Consider the following 18,106-nt stretch of genomic DNA (forward strand, 5'->3'; position numbering starts at 1 on the left):
CATGCTCAAAAGCCGGTTCATCACGAGGGATCTTTCCTGATATGAGGGCTTCGACACACTCGCTACTACATAATACATCCATACTCATACTCTACATACTACTACATATATTAATACATCAGTAGTTTACTTTACTTCAGTACCCATTCTACCCGCGTCCTCAACTTGCTCTCGTTCTCGTTACAAGTATGAATAAAATAATATTTGTACATAGAAAACAGTACACTCTGCTTTTATTATTCTTTACTCCAAATATTTGAATACCTCCTCTAGTATTTTCCCTGAAAAATTTTTATTATTCATGTAAATTTAAATACCAGTGATTGTAATTAAAGTAAACTTAAATTAAATCCAATAATCGATGATACTGAAGTTAACAGACGTCTAATAGTTTTTGGATTTTTTTTAAGCCGACAAATTATAAAAAAAAAAATATTTAAAAAAATTGCACCGATAGTTTTTTAAATTTTCTACATGTGCATTTTTTTAGTTTTTTTTTTTTTAATTAAATTGTTGAAAAAAAAAAAATTCGAAAATTGTTGATTGTCTGCTAACTTCAGGGTCATAATAATCGTGAGTTTTAATAAAACGAGTGATTAAATATTACCTGTAATTAAAACATTCATTCAAATTAAAGTTTTGTGATCAGCCAGCGGTAACTCAGAAATTTTATTTGATACCTGATGCTACAACTCAACTGAATGAAGACATCCATTAAATTATAGTAATACTATATATATACATACTATATATATATACATATATATATTTAGATATGGAGAATGAAATGCACGTGGACGCATATTGATAACACATAAAGTCTCCTAGTTGATGACGACGTCAAATAGTGTTCCTCTAACCACATCTGTAATTACATATTTTTATATACATATATATTTATTTAATATTCAAAATTAAATATAAGTGTTACAGAAGCCGGTAGTTTTTGATGATCCATGAAAAAACAAGGAAATAATGCTGCGTAAGCCGAATCTGTAATAAAATATAAGTACATATGTTGTAAAATATAAAAAAAAATAAGATAAGTGTAAAGTAAAGCAAGTAAGTGGTACGGAAGCTGTAGCTGGATTACGTTTGATAAAAAATTTTCATGCAGTAACGGGATATTGCTGATAAAAAAAGACGCCATCAGTTGAAAAAATGCCCAGTGTATATTTAGTATAGATTTTACCACGTGCTGAGTATGAACTGCATCGAATCTATATATATATTGATGTCTGTGTCTGTGTCTATATATATGTATACCTAGTTTCGGTTGTACCTGAGTTTGCTTCGTGTTGGTGTTGGTGTTGGTGCTGGTAGTTGTGGCTTGTGGCTGCGGTAAAAGAAGGAGAGAAAGATAAACGTAAACGTAAGCGGCGATTATCACCGGTCTAGGTATAGTCTTACGGTCGTTCCCTCCACGTGTCTGCTCTCACATGAAATGTAAGTAAAATAAGCTGTAGCTGTAAGACGAAATCAAATGTGGACGATGAACGATGAATGCCGAGACAGTAGTGGGAAAGCAGCCGAGGCAACAGCACACGCGTCGATATTTTAAAAACATCTGCTCCATTCATCTCTGAAGAGAGCGGTTATATTTATATATATATATATTTACATATATAGGTTTTGGTTTAAAATTTTGGGTCCGGGATCTGGATCAGGATTTTTGTTTTTATTTATTTGAATAAAATTTGTTTTTAAAAATGCCGGACAAAGTTGCACCAGCGGAGCACCAAATTTTACCCGCCAAAGTGGCTAAGGAACAACAGAGCGTTAAACTTAAAAAGGAACTTGGATTGTTGGATGGAGTTTCGATTATTGTGGGAGTTATTGTTGGCGCCGGAATTTTTGTGTCTCCTTATGGTGTTTTGGACAAAAGCGGCAGCATTGGATTTTCTTTGATAGTATGGATTTTCTCGGGCCTGCTGTGTCTGGTTGGAGCACTTTGTTATGCGGAACTGGGTAAATAAATATTTATTTTTTTTTAAGATTTCCGTATTTGCAGAAACTTTATTTTTATTGCAGGTATTTAAAAATATTTGAACGTCAATAAATGTAATCTAGGTCTTGCGTCATCGCGTTCTTTAAATATTTTTATTTTCCTTGAGATAAAAAGTTTTATGATGGTACTAGTGTTGGAAGTTATAGTACTTGGAATTCAAAAAATTATTATTTCGCGCCAAATATTTAAATTGTTTAAATGGGAAGAACATGTTTGGTTATTGAAAGCCAATATTTTCTGCGAGAATGGATATGAAAAAAAAGCGATAGAGTTTCTGTTACCTTTTACCTTTGAATTGAGGATCGCTGACGCAACACATTCGCGAAATTACGGTGCATCGATCCAATGGACCAAGTAGACATGTACTTGCTAAAAATAACCCTTTGTAAATTCATTTGTGACAAACCCTTTGAGAAAAATTTTATATATTTGCATACTACAATGCAGCTGAAAAATAGAGCAGCCGAACAATGCCGAGTTTTGTGATTAAAATAGAAAATAAAATCTATTTAAAAGCTGATAGTTATTTCAAAAACTATCATTTTATTCGAAAACTTTTTTTTTTTTTCATATACACGAGAGAAATTGATTTTTCGGCACAAGTTATTTTTTTTATGATGTATCGAAGATTTTCTGCTCCAAGAAAATTTTTGGTTTCAATTCATAATGGAAAAAATACCTGGGAGTAAATGAAAATTTTTTGCGCTAAAAATCTTTTTTTTTCGATGTATAATTAATAGCAAAATTTTTTCTCGAGTAGTAAACGCGGAATGAAAACTCTAGGCTGAAATTTGGGCAACGACTAGGCCTAAAAATTATCGAAAACTTGAAAATTTTCTGTTCTACATTAAGTTGCTTGAATTTTTTCCAAGTTCTATAATTTTATTTAAAAAAAAAAAAGAAAATTCTGCGGCTGAAAATATGCCGGCCCTATTAATTGGCCAATTTTCGGTCTGTTTATTAAGAAGAATAAAATTTCGGACTTTTCCAATGAAATTTCACGGTCTCTCTGAATAAAATTTTATGATTTCGCTCAGATTTAGGTTTTTCGGCCCAAGATTTTTACCCGGGATTATTATAATAATTAATTAGAGTTCACTAAAGATTATGGGTAATTAGCCATAGTAAAAATTAATGAATTAAACGAATGTTTCAGGAACGATGATACCAAAATCTGGTGGCGACTATGCATATATAAGTGATGCATTCGGACCACTACCAGCATTTTTATATTTATGGGTTGCATTATTTATTCTAGTACCTACTGGTAATGCAATAACTGCCTTAACTTTTGCAATATATATACTAAAACCCTTCTGGCCTGACTGTGAGCCGAATTATGAAGCCGTACGGTTATTAGCCGCTGTTGTAACATGTATGTATACATTATTATTTAATAACTTACAATATTTCTCAACGCCTTACTTACAGCAAATAAAAAAAAGTTCAGCCTCTTACTTCCACAAGATAAAATAGCTAACACTTTTTTATAAAACGTAATTCTTGTTACGTAAAATATTTAAACAATCAAGATTTTGTGGACACGATTTTTAAAAATGAAAAAAAAGAAAAAATTTATCAATTACAGGCTTAAAATAATTAAAAAAAATAATCGTCTGATAAAATAACTTGAAAAAATAAACTGTCGACTCTGCAGTAAATAAATAACTAAAGATTTGCTTGCTAAGGCAATAAAACTGCTTACAAATTTATTACCAAAGATATTTCGAGATATCACTGAATGTAAAATGATAAATAAATCTATTTGCAGGCTTTCTTACGGCAATTAACTGCTACAATGTCAAGTGGGCGACACGAATCCAAGATATTTTTACCTTTACGAAAATATTTGCCCTGATATTAATAATAGGCGCCGGATTTTGGCATTTGTTTTCGAGCGGGCCGCAGAATCTCATAAGGCCGATGGGTGGGACCAATACAGAGCCCGGTTACATCGCAGTGGCTGTTTACTCGGGTCTGTTTTCTTACTCCGGGTGGAATTATTTGAATTTCGTTACCGAAGAGCTCAAAGATCCTTATCGGTAAGTTTACATTCGTTATCACTTGGCTCTTAGTTAAACCATCACTCAATCAACTTACAATCATTAATTTATTTTTAACCACCCGATTATGATATAATGTCATATCTACACAAATATTTAATTGCATTACTCTACAAAATTCCCATGATTACTAAACTATTTGTTTGTCTGTTTTAGAAATTTGCCACGAGCTATTTGTATATCACTACCATTGATAACAATTATTTATGTCCTGGCAAATTTTTCATATTTTATTGTCTTGACTAAGCAAGAAATTTTAACATCGACCGCGGTCGCAGTCGTGAGTTTTAATTATTTATTCTAATTATTGTAAATAAATCAGTAAATCAATTGATTGATTGATTTTTTTTTAGACATTCGGTGATAAATTACTGGGACCAATGGCATGGATTATGCCATTTTTTGTCGCATGCTCAACATTCGGTGCTCTAAATGGTGCGATATTCGCTTCATCACGTTTATTCTTTGTAGGAGCACGTAATGGACATTTACCAAACGCAATCGCACTTATAAATATAAGAAACTTAACGCCAATGCCAGCTCTTATCTTCCTTGTAAGTATTTTTTTATCAATATTTTTATCATTATTAGTTTTACAAATTATGTGGACAAGAGGTAGACTTTGTAGCCTTCTTCAGAGGTGATTTCGAGTGTATCGGCGCCGATTATTTTAAAATTTAAAAGGAGATAAAGTATCGCAATGGAATAAAATGGAAACAAATAACGATAATTTATGATAAGAGTCTAGTGTTTGGAAGTAATTAACTTATGAATAGTTGTATAGATGTGATTAATGAAGAAGACATTTAGATAATCATATTAGAGCGCATTAAATTGAGGCTTTATTCGGCAGCTCTATGGGCTTTGTCGGTCTATTAAAAATAAAATCATGGCCGGTCCAGCTGAATAGTATTTCGGTTATTGCCGTGAGAAGATTTTCTGTTATTGTTATTTTTTATTTTAATAAACATGTAGATATAAATTATGGAAAATAATTATTTGAATTGTTAATATAACTGAGTTCTTGTGGATGGGAGTGAGTGCATGTGAGTGCCCATGGGCGGTGCGAGGGTTTAAAGAGTAGAGTGCAATTTGCTAAATTATAATTTCCGTTTTGTAGTGCATTATCACACTGGCGCTGTTGGTACCAAAGGACATTGAGGGGCTGATCACTTATGTCAGTTTTGTTGAGGCAGTCTTCATTACGATGTCAGTATCGGGTCTGCTCTGGTTGAGGTACAAAAGGCCTGATCTTCATCGACCTATTAAGGTACCGATATAAATATTTTATGCAAACTTATACATGTATATAAATACATTTAATTTTCATTTTATTATGATATTTAAATTTAAATCCGTCTTTATTAATTTAATAAAAGAAAATATTCTTGAGAATTTGACCTCAAAAAGTTTCATTTAATTTTTATTAGATTTAATTTGTCAAGGTTTTTTATTTGACTTACCAACATATTTTATTTAATTCACTCAATTAATTTTTTAAATGAATTTTTATGTCGACAAAAAATGTTTTTTAAATATTTTTACTCAAAAATAAAAAAATGCGAATAATTTTATTTTTTTACTACAGGTATCATTAGTGCTGCCAATATTATTTTTAATGATATGTATATTTTTGGTAACTGTACCCTGTTATGTCAAACCATTGGAAGTAGGAAGTGCAGTTATGATAATTTTGTCAGGTATTCCTGTGTACTTTATTTTTGTTCAATGGCAAAAGAAACCCAAGTGGCTGGAAAATGCTTCCCGTAAGTAAATATATGATATGATTATAAAATAAATAAATAATAATTATTATAAATATTTCAGATAATGTCAATGTCACGTGCGCAAAACTTTTTATGTGCGTATCCGAAGAGAAAGATGACTGATTAAAAAAAATATATAAACTAAATTAGATAAACGAAAAGAAGATTTCCCAGGTACAAAAAATTTCAGGCGAAAAAGTTTTTTTAAAAATTTTTTCTCGGCCTACAAAAAGCCCAAGCAGTGAACGGGCCGAAATTTGGGCGACGTCTAGGCCTAAAAATGGCCGGAATCTTGGAAATTTTCTATTCTACATTAAGTTGCTTGAAATTTTTCCAAATTATTTAAAAAAAAAAATACTATGCCTGAAAATAGGCCGGCTCTATTTTTCGGCAAACTTTCGAGTTTTTCCAATAAAATTTTACGGTTTTCGTGATTTCGGCAAAATATTTTTACCCGGGATCGAAAATTTACTAACGAACGTTAGTACGCTAACAAAAACAAACTATTTGTTCAATTGCGCAATGAAAAAGTGTCTTCAATGTTCAATTATATACATATATATATATACATATACACATAAATTTTATTATCTATTTAAATTTCGATTGAGTAAATTGAGTTGATCGAGTTTAAGTCAACCGTACAAGTTGTGTCTACAAGTTGATCAAGCGATTCAGGCTGCTTTTATTATTATTTATTTTTATTAAGAATTACTCTTATTACGTAATTAATTAATAAATTAATTAACAAGCCCATAAGCCTAGAGGCCTTTTGTAAAAACATATCAGCCAATACAATTGTCACTCGTAGATCCAATAATTAAATTATATAATTAATTAAATCGGAAACATTCCGAATTATATATAAGGACAATAATTTTAATTAGTATTTATTATTATTATATTGATAATTATGTAATAATAATTAATTAGTAAATTTTTTTTTACCTTGAAGATAAAAAAAAATGTAATAAAACTAGTGCCTAAATATTTATTAAGCCGTACATTTAAATGAGTAATTAATAATTACTGCAAGTGCTGTATTTATTTGTAATGAATTTTTTAATAAATAAATTAACATTAGCTTTAATTAATTACTCTTTATTGTTTATAATTTGGCACAGTACAATAGCATGACTAGCAATTAATTATGTTTTCATTTTATTTATGTTATTTTTTGATTGAAAGACAACAAACATTGTACCGGTGTCGTAAATATTTATATATATATTTATAATTATAATTATTTTTATCGTCAATTTATGAGCTTATGATCATACATTTTAATTAACCAACATTAATATCACTTTTGAATTCAAATATTTCTTTTTTTCAACAATTAAAGTTCAATAATCAAAAACAAAAACAACAAATTATAGTTTTTAAAATTTTAATTACTTAAAATTTAATGATAACGTGGCTTAAATATTTTCATTATTAACGCTAATGATTATATAGAAATATATATTTATATATTTATGTACTGTATGGATTTTTATTCATTTATTATTATTAATATATAAGAGGAATAAAATAGCAACGCGTTAATTGGTGATTAAAAATTTTTCTGATTGTTTTAAAAGGGTTCGAGGAAGCTTGGACCAATCCCAGGTTATTTACCTGCGTTATTATGTATTTTTATTAATTAATTAATTATTTAAATGGATGTTCATGTAGAAAGTTTTGCTTCAACCTTCTGCGAGCGGCGGTGTCACCCATCCGTATTTTTCATGAGCTTTTACCAGACTTCGAAATGACTCTTCAGCTGACCGGCGATTGAATTCTTTGTTTGTTTTTGGTTTTCTTGCAATACGACCCTGGAAATTTTTTTTTTATTGATTAGAGTCAACTACTAGATCTATAGATCTCTAGTTCCCTTAAAAACTGACCCGACATTAAATTTTATTTAAAATAAATTTTAAATTTTATTTTTATGCTGATCATTAATTAAATATCAGAAAAAAATACATAAATTTGCAACAATGTATAAGTTTGTGATAAAATACTGATAAGAAGCTATCGGATGATTTGCCCAAATTAGTAAACTTGATAATAATTTTTTAAAATAATTATCGAGCCGATAAATTTAATTAACAATAAAAAATAATTTTTTTATTGAATTTTTGCTGTAAAATTTCCATAATTAAAAGTTGACCTAATTAATAGTAACTTTAAATTATCGATTGTAATTACAAAAAAAAACTTTCGCTAAAAATTTTAATAATTAACAAAAAAATAAAATGCAATTAAATATCAAATTTTCTAGTCTGATAATTAAATAGATCAAATTTATCGTTGATGAATTTAATTAGCAATAAAAAAATAAATCTTGGTACTTAATGAATTTAATTAAAACCATTGGAATTCAATTATTGACTATAAAGCCTTGGGTAATAAAACAAAATCAATTATAAACAATAATAATAATAATAATTGTCCATCTTCGAGTATGTAAATATCCAAGTTCATCACGGGTATTATGGACAGTTAATTGATTAGATTATCAATTAATTGTCCATAATACCTGTGATACACTTGAATAATAATAATGATAGCAATACCTGTCCTTTAACTATACTAGCAGCAAATTGAGTAACAACAGCTTCGATAGTGTATGCACTGGCCCACCCTCTGGGAGTAAGTAATTCCATACAAATAGCACCGCCCTCCATAACAAAACCCTTCTCTATTCTCGGAGATATAACACGCATGAAAGGCGGCGCGAATGGAAAATTATCCGGAAATGTAATATGTAATAAAATATGTGGAATATTAAGTTCCCTCATGTCACCAGCGAGCTCACTCTCAGGGTCTATTTTGTGGAGTCTCACGTGCCACTCAAAGAGATTGTCATTTACCAACTCCGCGGTGAAAGTCGCGTCTCGCTGGTGCTGGGATTTTTGTATCTCTGTGAGCTCCTTCATCAGCCTTCTGAGCCGGACCCCGCGCTCGGGGATTCCCGTCTGCGCGGGACAGTTTACCAGGTGGCCCTTCTTGGACTTGCACGTGCACAGCCTGTGTACCTGGAGGGCGCTGGTCCCTGGGTCTTCTTTGAGATGTCCAGCTTCTGCTGGAGTCACCGCGTCGGGGCGATGCCGACCCAGCAGCCTGCGAGGGGAATTCGTCGAGCTGCTGGCATCCTCCTGGTTGTGGTGACTCGTTATTTTTTCCGAGGATCTGAATATTTTTCTAAACGCCGCCACGACTTTTTCCTTTGATCTCGTTGTCATTTTTTTTTATTTTTATTGTTTTCCTGGCAATCTTCTTTTATTTTAGTTTAATCTGAAATAAATTTTACTTTTTTTATTTATTTGTATCACAATCAAATACAAATTTTTTTTCCATTGTTTTATTATATATTTATATATAAATATATAAAGATAAAAAAAATTAATAAATAATGTGATTGACAAGTACAATTACAGTTAACACATTAATCATTCTTATCATTTAGTAATATACTTTTTTTATTATTTTTTTTCATATTTATTTTATTTAAAAAATTAATTTTTTTTATTTTTCAGATCTTCTATTGTATGAAGTCTTTTATATATTCATTTGTTCAGTTTGTATGAATCACTATTGACCAAGCTGTTATCCAAACGTTCATATATATATATATACATATATATACATATATATATGAGTACTAAAATAATGTCACTTAATTTTAAAAAAATTTTATTAAGAATAATTTACACCCGTCATTTCTTTGTTATTTTATCTGAAAAAAAAAATTATTTTTAAACTCTATATCAATTTATATTCACGTCTTTAAATAAAAATTAAACATCCGCATTATATATAAATTTATATAAAAACTTTTTAAATAAATTAAAAAATTTTCGCTATTTACTAAATTCAAAAATTCAAATAAAAAAAATTAGCTCCAATTTTACACAAGATTTTGGTAGCATATGTGATAGATAAATATGAGATTAAATAAATAATATATATATGTACACATATTTATGAATATTAAAAACTCACCTATGAGTAAAAAAATCCATAACTGTAAAAAAATATGAAATAATATAATAAAATAATGAAAAATAAATGAGTGATAAAACTCCAGCAGACAAGACGAGTTGTCACGTACTGGAGTGATGATAAGACATGAGCAGAAGAGTCTGTGTCTAGTGTCGAGGATGAATAAAGAGCCGCGCAGTCTCCGGCACAGCACTCATTGAACACATACTAAGTAGCAGTACCAGCACCAGCACCAGCACCCACCATCACAAGTACCAGTCACAGTAGTGAGTATCAGCATACAGATGGACAAAAGAAAGAGACTACCGGATGTTTAAGTGTGTAAGTAAAAATTACCACCACGAGAGCACAATAAACTCACTGACAGTGGACTTTTTAAAAAGAAAAAGGGATAACATGTGTGCGATCCCGAACGCCGAAGCCGAAGCTGGAGCTGAAGCTGAAGCTTTGATACTTGAATTCTATATTCCGACGACACGTAACGAGCAAGCTCCACATCAGTTGGATTTAAACTCTGGTGGGAGACGACAGTATCGATTATCTTGTATGCTTTTGCTTTCGCTTTGTGTTCATTGTTTCAGTGTTTTTAAAATTACAATATTTAAATGTCACTACCAGAATCACAATCAGAGCAAGACCAGAACCAGAACCAGAACCAGAAACGGAAAATTACCACTGACGGGTGATAAGACGTCTGTCGAATTGGACGTGAAATATTACACGAGTCCATGAATTCTTGATAGTCAAGGTCTTGGTGGTTTTTTCTAGCCGTGTCAAGGATTTATTTCAGACCAAGTTACTGCAGTCTACGTCATTTTATAAATATATATACCTAGAGCACGATGATTACTCTACTTGTGTACACTTGTACTAAATACAGCCTTCGTTATAATTTAATTAAAGCGATAGATTTTTTCTTTTATATGTATATATATATTTAAGGTTTAAGTCCAGCGCAATTGGATTGTCAGGTAGATTGGAGATAAGATAGCTGATAGCTGGTAAAAGTTATAAAGTTTATCTATTTTTCTTGCCAGGGAATTACAATATAGCTTCTGAGGTGGCTATTGGTAAACAAGTAACGCAGAAATATTTTAATTATGTAACTGAGAGCTAGAAATAGTGATAGATATTGGATCCATGCTTGTTTTAGCTCTTCCCAGAGACACGGTTGGTAGTAGAGATGCTGCTCTAGGTAAAATATCTCGCCGGATATTGCGACCGGTTCGCTTGAGGAAAATCCTGACTCCCAGGTCACTTGGGTATTTGTTAGTTCCGATGAAACTGAAAATTTAATCACAAACTTTAATAGACAATTTTATTTTCTTCATTTAATTCAGTACTCATAAATTTAAAAAGTTATTTAAATTTGAATTTAAATTTATTGAGATGAGAATTATGGAGTTAGATTTTACTCCGTTCTCTTTATGAATTTTTATTTAGCAATTGCGCGAAAATTAATTTATTAATTAATAATAACTTACATTTTTTTCTTGCATAATAAGATAAAACTTGATCCAAGGAATGATCATGCAGCTCAATAGTTTCATTATTCGTATTTTTTTTTATGATATCATTGAAGTTATCACATCGTAGCAGCCCCTTCTGGTTTAATTTTAAATCACTTATTATATTTAATTTCTGTGATTCGTGAGGCAAAACATAATTCATCACTGCCACTGAATTAACTTCATTGTACACGACATCCTAAGAATTATAAATAATTCAAGTGATTAATTTACTCCTTGTCAAAATTTTTATCTGCAAAAAGTTTAAATAATTCTTACAGACAGAAAATAAGAGTTTTTTTAATTTTATTTTCTCTGAAAAAGTATCAAGTATAGAAAATTCATTTCAGAAAAATTTTCTGTTCATGTTTTATCATAATAATTCTTATAAAAAAATCAAATTTGACTCCTCAGGAGTTTAAAAAATGATACTGAAGTTAGCAGACGTCTGACAGTTTTTGAATTTTTTTAAAAACGATTGACTATAAAAAAAAATATTTTGAAAAATTGCACCTATAGTTTATTAAATTTTCTAGATGTGTATATTTTTAGTTTTTTTTTTGTTTGTAATTTATTTGTTAAAAAAAAATCCGAAAATTTGTAACCGTCTGCTAACTCCAGGATCGTGTTTAAAAAATAAATTTTTTTGACTGAATTTTTTATCAGATTTAAAAACTTTTATTTTAAATCTGTAATAATTTCTTACCCTGAGTTTAAATTGAAAAAAAAGCAACAACTTGATAGACTTAATAGGCAAGTCGGTATAAAATATGAAATGAAATTTAAAAATATCACTGTGCTTATCATTATTTATATCGAGCTGTTGTATTTTCACAAGAGTGCAATCATCTTTAATTGGATTTAGCTGATAAACGCTAAATGTAGAGCAGATGATTGGAGCTGAGTCAAAGTCTCTTTCAGCGATAAGTAAATACTTGTGGGTAAATTTAACAATTGGCGTTTCAATGTACAGGCGATTACGCACCCAAAATCCGCCGCTGTTGTAGGCGAGTATTAACGGTAATATAATTAATGTTGTTGTTAAAATAAATACGACTAATGCGGCTATTGAACAGACACGTGTTTTGTATTTGTATTTAATTGGTATTGAAAATACATCGACGGTTGACATTATCATCATGTCGAATTATGACTACTGACAGTATTTATATTTTTACACCAACTACGCGAGTAGACACATGGTGTTTTTACTTCCGTTGCCTTGACAACGTTTACAAATACGAGAAAATTTTTTTTCACCTGTCTCGTGTATTCTTATCGTAATAAAACAAATTAACAATTTTTATTTATTAATTAACATTAAATTAATCATGATTCTTTTTTTTAATTTTAATTAATTATCAACAATTATAAAATTTAAATAAAAAAATGTAATTACTTTAAACAATTTTCTGCATTAATTTTTTTTATCTAATAATTAGATATAGTGGTAATTATTTACTGTCATTATAAATTGATTTAATTAATAGTAAAAATAATGAAAATTAATTTTTTTATCGATTTGTAATCATTACAAATTTTTTTTTAAATTCAAATTATCGAATATTTCATCTCATAAATTACTAATTAATGTTCAATTGATTGTTTGTCAATTAAATTATTATTAAAAAAAAAAATATTGACCGTTAATTTATAAATTTTGACTGTGAAATTATAAAAAAAATTAATACTGTTTATATTTTTTATGAACGGCCTAGTCTTTAAAAAAAAAAAAATTCGTGATTAATTTTTTAAATAGTATGGAAAATTTTTCAAATAAAAATCATAAATAATAATGAGTATTAATTATTGTCCTGCGTAAAAACTTCAGCAGAATCTAGCGCGAAATCTTTGATAAAACCAGCTTTGATCAAAAAGTCATTTTTACTATAAATCAGCGGCAACAAATAGTCATCGACAGTATTGTTAGCCACCAGATACTGAATAACAACTGGACTGTCTTGACCAATGCGATGGACGCGATCTTCAGCTTGGAGCAGACTACCCGGGTTCCAGTAGAGCTCAGCGAAGACACAAAGACTAGCTCTCGTCAAGCTAAATCCCGAGTTAGAGGACAGAATCGATAAAACAGCGACCATAACATCATCAGACTCTTGGAACAAGTCAACCCGCTGCTGTCGCTGTTTTTTATCCGTCTGGCCATCGATTCGCACATACTGTACACGTTTTTTATCAATCTTCTCACATATCGCATCCAGCGTTTGCTTATGATGCGCGAAGATGACAAATTTCTCATTCTTCTCCAACAAGTCAAACACGTAATTGCACACAGCCTTCACTTTCTGCGGCCCAGACTCGTTGTACAGCTGCATCAGTTGATTTGGATTTTTTCTGCTATTTTTAAATTCTGTCCGCATTTGGATTGACGTCTCTACCAAATTCGGGTCCAGTACAATGAATTGCCTGCGTAAAAATAAATAAATATTATGAATTTATTTTAAAAAATTGTTGATAACTTGACTACATACCGGATTTTCGATGGCAACTCATTCAATACATCAGCTTTCATTCGTCTAATCAAGCAGCATTTATTTAATAATAATTGCAGTTCAACTAGATTTGAAGTTCCGCTGTAGTCCCAAACACGACAATTTTTTTTTATTAATTTTTCTTTGCCAGCGCAGTAGCGCAGTCCAAAATTGTGACGTCTAAATAAATTTTAAGTAATAAAATTAATTTTATTGATAAATTTTTTATAAATTTCAGTACTAACTTAAAAAATGTCGGGTCAATAAGACGAATTTGCGAGTATAATTCATAAGGTCTCGATAATGCGGGTGTTCCACTTAATAAAATAATATGACAAGTATCATTCGCAACAGCTTCTGCGGCTTTAGTTCGTTCTGAATTATAATTTTTCAAAAAATGCGACTCGTCCTGTAAATAAATTCATTTAAAAAATATAAATACTCTCGTATTAAAATAAATAAAAAATAATTTACCAGTATTATGGTCTTGAATTTTTTCCTCATGAAAACTTTCTTGCATTTCACTAACGAGTCATAGGAAACAATAATAATTTTTTCATTTTCAAAATATCCTTTGCTGCCGGAAAATAGGCAGATTTCTTCAACGTCTACGGAAGGAAGAAATTCTCTGACATCATGGAGCCATTTGTGCCTAGAGAAAGTTTATTAATTATTTTAACGCCGACATATTACTGGTGATTGTAAAAAAAATGAGTGATTACGTGAGTGATGCGGGTGCGACGATAAGAAGTGGCCAGTCTGCTTGATAGTAATGAGCGATAGCAAGTGCTTGTAGAGTTTTTCCTAGACCCATGTCATCGGCTATCATACAGCGACCGTTTTTACGGATTCCGAAGCAAATTCCCTCGCGTTGGAAAGACATCAGCGTTTGTCTCAACTTGGAATCAATGTTGGACAAATCAATTTCTCGATTTATGTCAATGTCAGCATCAGCTGATTTTGAAACGAAAATCCGGTAAACGTACTTAGGAAGACCGGTAATTAGGACTTGAGGTACTGACTTCAAGTCTTGCATAAATTTGTCGTACTCTTTGACGTCGAAACTCCACAATTTTTTTTGCGGATCCAAGTAACGAGAACTGAATCTCTGGCAATAATTTATGAATTCCTGGTGATAATTTATGGCAACTTGGAATCGGGTGTCACTGATCATTGATATTGATCCCTTGACACGGTATTGGTTGTGAATAAATCTATAGGAAGGAGATGTTGGCGATAAAGATGATGGTGATGTCGAGGTTGATGGAGTCGAGGGTGTCGGTGAAGTCATTTCTTCACTAGATCTATTAATTTTTTTTGGAGCTGGTGATAAAGTTGATAAGTCATTATTTTGTTTCACGTTATCACCAACACGATTATTCGATGAACCTGCACCTGTTCCTGTCACTATTGATGATTGTCGACGTAAATTACGTCTCTCGATTGCCAGCAGACGTTTTTTTTCTATATCTTCAGGTGAACAAGACATTTTTATATTTTGTTAACGTTTCTTGATTTCAATTTTTAAATTTTGTGTCTGAAGGCCTTGGCGCCATTTAATGGAGCTCCGAATTTATTTAAATAATTATAAAATAAATAGATTCGAAGTGAATGTAAATTTGATTTCATTAAAATTTAAAGAAGAAATGGTTTTATTATATTTATTTTAAATTTCTGATTTTATTAATTAGACACGTTTTTTTCAAATATTTTCATTAATTGAAGTAAAAAGTAATTTTCAAAATATTAAGCAGTCCTTTGTTTGATATTCAAATTTTTTTATGACGCAATAATTATATATTATTGTTATTATTTAACTTAACCTCAAAAAGGAAACTGTTGACCTTGAAATAATTTCTCCTTTTCAATAATTTGGGAATTCTCAGACAGTGCCCGCCACTTTTTAAAAATTTTCAAATACTTTAAACTGTCATAAGCGCATAAAAATTTAATTAATTAATTAAAAAAAAATTAAAACTCGTTGGATTATTGAAAAAATAAAAAACTTTTTGAAAAATGAATTATTTATTTGAAAATCGATGATTTAGATCATACATAAGAAATATAATAGCTTAAAATTATAATTAATATAAATTATACAGAAATAAAACATAAAGATATCCCTGATTAAAAAAGAGAATTAAAAAGGATTCAAAAAGCACACGATATGATGAAATCATATTTATCTCCTTTGGTGACAGCCATTGAGAGGAGATCGTGTTGTCTTTTGGCGCGAGTCGATTTAAAGTTTAAATTTTGAGAACAGGGGTGTTTCCACCCCGTTACATCATAAATAGTTGTATACTAATTTGTAGTGGGGGATTTTTTGAAAATTTGCATCAGTTTTTTAAACATATGTAACTTTAGAAGTATGTACGGCATGAGTCATAGCAAACCCATATTTTGAATCATGTTCAAATGAAAATTCCTTCAAATATGATTTTCTCTTAATTCATTTCAAACGTATACATAATTATTTTAAAAGTAATTACGTAAAAAATATTGTATAAAAATAATTATCATAAAATAAATGTAAATAAAAAAGTCCGTGGGATTAAATGAATTTATTTTGTAGTAAGTAATACACAGTAATAAGTAATAAGTAAGTAAAAGTAGACACAATTCCTATAAAAATTTATTGTTTATTGATAATTTGAAATTTTAGATTTAAATTTAGATTTAAATTTTAGCAGACAAGATTTTAAAAAAGTTAAAGTAGTAATAATAATAAACTGGTAAAAATGAAAATCTATTCATCACTAATCTTCATTCCCACTCGCTCCATGAAAAACTTTTGCAGTACTTTTGAATTATTTAATTCTTTTATCGCCTCAGAGTACGATATGCGTTCCCTGTTGCAATTTAAATACAGCATTGCTTTTTCATGAAGAATTGGTACTTCAAAACGATCAGTTTCGACTAAAATTTTGATGATATTATCAACCGTGAAATTTTGTATCAATTGATACTCGCAAAGGATTCTCAAGCTTGTAATTTGATACATATTCGTACAAGACAATATCTTTAAAAGTAATTCAATGTCATTTTCAACTGCTATATTTCCCGAGTACATGAACCTGAGGACTTCTTTGATGGTATCAACATCAAATCCTTCAAGACAAATGCGATTTTCTGTAGTTTCTCTCATGTCTGTATTAAACATAGTCTTGAAAACAGGACTGTGGAAGGCAAGTATCAATTTATGTGCTGGTATTTCCTCATCTTGTACTTTAAGAGTCACGTCGCTTAATTCAGGTGAAAAAAAATAATTGCTCATGGATTTTGATTTCTTCGCTATTTTCAATCTAAAGCCATCAATATTACTAATAATATCTGACTTATTCATACTTATTTCACAAAATATTTCCCGAGGTAAAGTGGACCTGGATGGGAATGTTAACTTATTACTGTACTGGTCGACCCATCCTTTCATTGTTATTGTGTTATTATTATTTGGAATAAACGCCGCACTTATTTTAATATCAACACGGCTAGGATCGTAAATTCCTTTTTTTCTAATTCTTATTTCTGCTGATGAACTACCAGTACTTGTAAAAACATCTCTTAGACATACGGCAAAATATAATTTATCATAATTCGGAAATGTAAAATATTCTGACTCTGTCCAATCAGGGTATTGACGCGCTGGTAAAGACCACTTGTATTCTGCTTTTAACACTTCTGGATAGACTCTAACCATCCTTGGCGAAGGCATTAATGGGCCGCAGGAGGTCATATATATATGTTATATATTTAGGTTATACAATTAATAAGCAATCTTATTTTCTGAAAATAAATTAAATTAAATTAATTGAAATTTATTATAAAGTACAAGTACACGGACAATTGAAACCATATATTTATATTAATGCTTACGAGTTTATTTGTTATTTTAATGATGTACGTAAATACACGATATTATCATCAGTGAAGGTTATGATTAATGGCTGACTTTAAGGGCGTTCTCAGACCGGACGAACCAGACCCCCCGCTTTTTTAACGTATTTCATATTTTGAATGAACGTGAATTTGGCTGACAAGTGGTAATTTTTTAAATATTTGAATTAATAAATAAAATGTAAGAATGAAAATTTAAAAATTCGTACTTAGATAATTGAAAAACCAGTAGGCGCATTTTCTTAACTTTCATTGTTGTGATTAATTTTTTTTTATAATTTATAGAACATGTCTCATGTCTGCTACATTCACACTCATTATTTTTAACTGTCATGATATCAAAATTTTATTAATTAACTAAAAAGATATTAAAGCATTAATTAAA

The 18,106-nt window shown here is 30.2% G+C and overlaps 6 protein-coding genes across 8 annotated transcripts in view; 1 reads left to right on the forward strand and 5 right to left on the reverse strand.

Annotated features, from left to right (window-relative positions):
• LOC130669052 (uncharacterized protein C05D11.1-like) overlaps positions 1 to 12,288 on the reverse strand; it is a 230,564-nt gene extending 218,276 nt beyond the window's left edge. The window contains exon 1 of the mRNA XM_057471723.1: positions 12,283 to 12,288. The gene's annotated coding sequence lies outside the window, so the exon portion shown is untranslated. The remainder of the gene's footprint in view (positions 1 to 12,282) is intronic.
• LOC130669060 (large neutral amino acids transporter small subunit 1) lies at positions 574 to 6,040 on the forward strand. Of its 2 annotated transcripts, none has more exons than XM_057471735.1 (9): positions 574 to 867; positions 926 to 1,968; positions 3,165 to 3,383; positions 3,780 to 4,050; positions 4,228 to 4,351; positions 4,425 to 4,625; positions 5,192 to 5,341; positions 5,660 to 5,837; positions 5,899 to 6,040. In XM_057471735.1, exons 2-9 carry the CDS (start codon positions 1,710 to 1,712, stop codon positions 5,958 to 5,960), a joined length of 1,464 nt encoding a protein of 487 aa, XP_057327718.1. In that variant the 5' UTR covers positions 574 to 867; positions 926 to 1,709; the 3' UTR covers positions 5,961 to 6,040. The 2 variants fall into 2 exon arrangements, with proteins under 2 accessions (XP_057327718.1, XP_057327717.1); XM_057471734.1 differs by having other exon boundaries at positions 934 to 1,968.
• Positions 5,192 to 10,111, reverse strand: LOC130669064 (ubiquitin-conjugating enzyme E2Q-like protein 1). Its single transcript, XM_057471739.1, has 3 exons — positions 9,828 to 10,111; positions 8,399 to 9,119; positions 5,192 to 7,654 (listed from the first exon to the last, which is right to left on the reverse strand). The coding sequence occupies exons 2-3, from the start codon at positions 9,065 to 9,067 to the stop codon at positions 7,526 to 7,528; spliced, it is 798 nt and encodes a 265-aa protein (XP_057327722.1). The 5' UTR covers positions 9,068 to 9,119; positions 9,828 to 10,111; the 3' UTR covers positions 5,192 to 7,525.
• LOC130669063 (transmembrane protein 231) lies at positions 10,757 to 12,476 on the reverse strand. Its single transcript, XM_057471738.1, has 3 exons — positions 12,042 to 12,476; positions 11,312 to 11,534; positions 10,757 to 11,111 (listed from the first exon to the last, which is right to left on the reverse strand). The coding sequence occupies exons 1-3, from the start codon at positions 12,474 to 12,476 to the stop codon at positions 10,849 to 10,851; spliced, it is 921 nt and encodes a 306-aa protein (XP_057327721.1). The 3' UTR covers positions 10,757 to 10,848.
• Positions 12,477 to 12,927: 451 nt separating this feature from the next.
• LOC130668482 (SWI/SNF-related matrix-associated actin-dependent regulator of chromatin subfamily A-like protein 1) lies at positions 12,928 to 15,607 on the reverse strand. Its single transcript, XM_057470800.1, has 5 exons — positions 14,547 to 15,607; positions 14,299 to 14,476; positions 14,070 to 14,233; positions 13,825 to 14,004; positions 12,928 to 13,759 (listed from the first exon to the last, which is right to left on the reverse strand). Exons 1-5 carry the CDS (start codon positions 15,311 to 15,313, stop codon positions 13,138 to 13,140), a joined length of 1,911 nt encoding a protein of 636 aa, XP_057326783.1. The 5' UTR covers positions 15,314 to 15,607; the 3' UTR covers positions 12,928 to 13,137.
• Positions 15,608 to 16,352: 745 nt separating this feature from the next.
• LOC130668483 (speckle-type POZ protein-like) lies at positions 16,353 to 18,041 on the reverse strand. Of its 2 annotated transcripts, XM_057470802.1 has the most exons (3): positions 17,931 to 18,041; positions 17,701 to 17,857; positions 16,353 to 17,610 (listed from the first exon to the last, which is right to left on the reverse strand). In XM_057470802.1, exon 3 carries the CDS (start codon positions 17,558 to 17,560, stop codon positions 16,574 to 16,576), a length of 987 nt encoding a protein of 328 aa, XP_057326785.1. In that variant the 5' UTR covers positions 17,561 to 17,610; positions 17,701 to 17,857; positions 17,931 to 18,041; the 3' UTR covers positions 16,353 to 16,573. The 2 variants fall into 2 exon arrangements, with proteins under 2 accessions (XP_057326785.1, XP_057326784.1); XM_057470801.1 differs by having other exon boundaries at positions 17,701 to 17,942.
• Positions 18,042 to 18,106: the final 65 nt, after the last annotated feature.

Source organism: Microplitis mediator, chromosome 5 (assembly GCF_029852145.1).
Source record: "Microplitis mediator isolate UGA2020A chromosome 5, iyMicMedi2.1, whole genome shotgun sequence".
In the NCBI taxonomy this organism is placed as follows: Eukaryota; Metazoa; Arthropoda; class Insecta; order Hymenoptera; family Braconidae; genus Microplitis; species Microplitis mediator.

What these genes read in the sequence shown, in the direction of transcription:
- LOC130669063 (XM_057471738.1), bottom strand. Translation starts at nt 12,476, where the DNA reads ATGATGATAATGTCAACCGTCGATGTATTTTCAATACCAATTAAATAC. An exon ending in TTTTTCAATTTAAACTCAGG is followed by an intron (nt 11,535 to 12,041) that starts GTAAGAAATTAT and finishes TATAATTCTTAG; the next exon opens with GATGTCGTGTACAATGAAGT. An exon ending in TTATTATGCAAGAAAAAAAT is followed by an intron (nt 11,112 to 11,311) that starts GTAAGTTATTAT and finishes TTAAATTTTCAG; the next exon opens with TTTCATCGGAACTAACAAAT.
- LOC130669064 (XM_057471739.1), bottom strand. Translation starts at nt 9,067, where the DNA reads ATGACAACGAGATCAAAGGAAAAAGTCGTGGCGGCGTTTAGAAAAATA. An exon ending in CTAGTATAGTTAAAGGACAG is followed by an intron (nt 7,655 to 8,398) that starts GTATTGCTATCA and finishes AAAAATTTCCAG; the next exon opens with GGTCGTATTGCAAGAAAACC.
- LOC130668482 (XM_057470800.1), bottom strand. Translation starts at nt 15,313, where the DNA reads ATGTCTTGTTCACCTGAAGATATAGAAAAAAAACGTCTGCTGGCAATC. An exon ending in GTCGCACCCGCATCACTCAC is followed by an intron (nt 14,477 to 14,546) that starts GTAATCACTCAT and finishes AACTTTCTCTAG; the next exon opens with GCACAAATGGCTCCATGATG. An exon ending in GAGTTGCCATCGAAAATCCG is followed by an intron (nt 13,760 to 13,824) that starts GTATGTAGTCAA and finishes ATTTTTACGCAG; the next exon opens with GCAATTCATTGTACTGGACC.
- LOC130668483 (XM_057470802.1), bottom strand. Translation starts at nt 17,560, where the DNA reads ATGACCTCCTGCGGCCCATTAATGCCTTCGCCAAGGATGGTTAGAGTC.
- LOC130669060 (XM_057471735.1), top strand. Translation starts at nt 1,710, where the DNA reads ATGCCGGACAAAGTTGCACCAGCGGAGCACCAAATTTTACCCGCCAAA. An exon ending in GAGCTCAAAGATCCTTATCG is followed by an intron (nt 4,051 to 4,227) that starts GTAAGTTTACAT and finishes TGTCTGTTTTAG; the next exon opens with AAATTTGCCACGAGCTATTT. An exon ending in ATCTTCATCGACCTATTAAG is followed by an intron (nt 5,342 to 5,659) that starts GTACCGATATAA and finishes TTTTTACTACAG; the next exon opens with GTATCATTAGTGCTGCCAAT.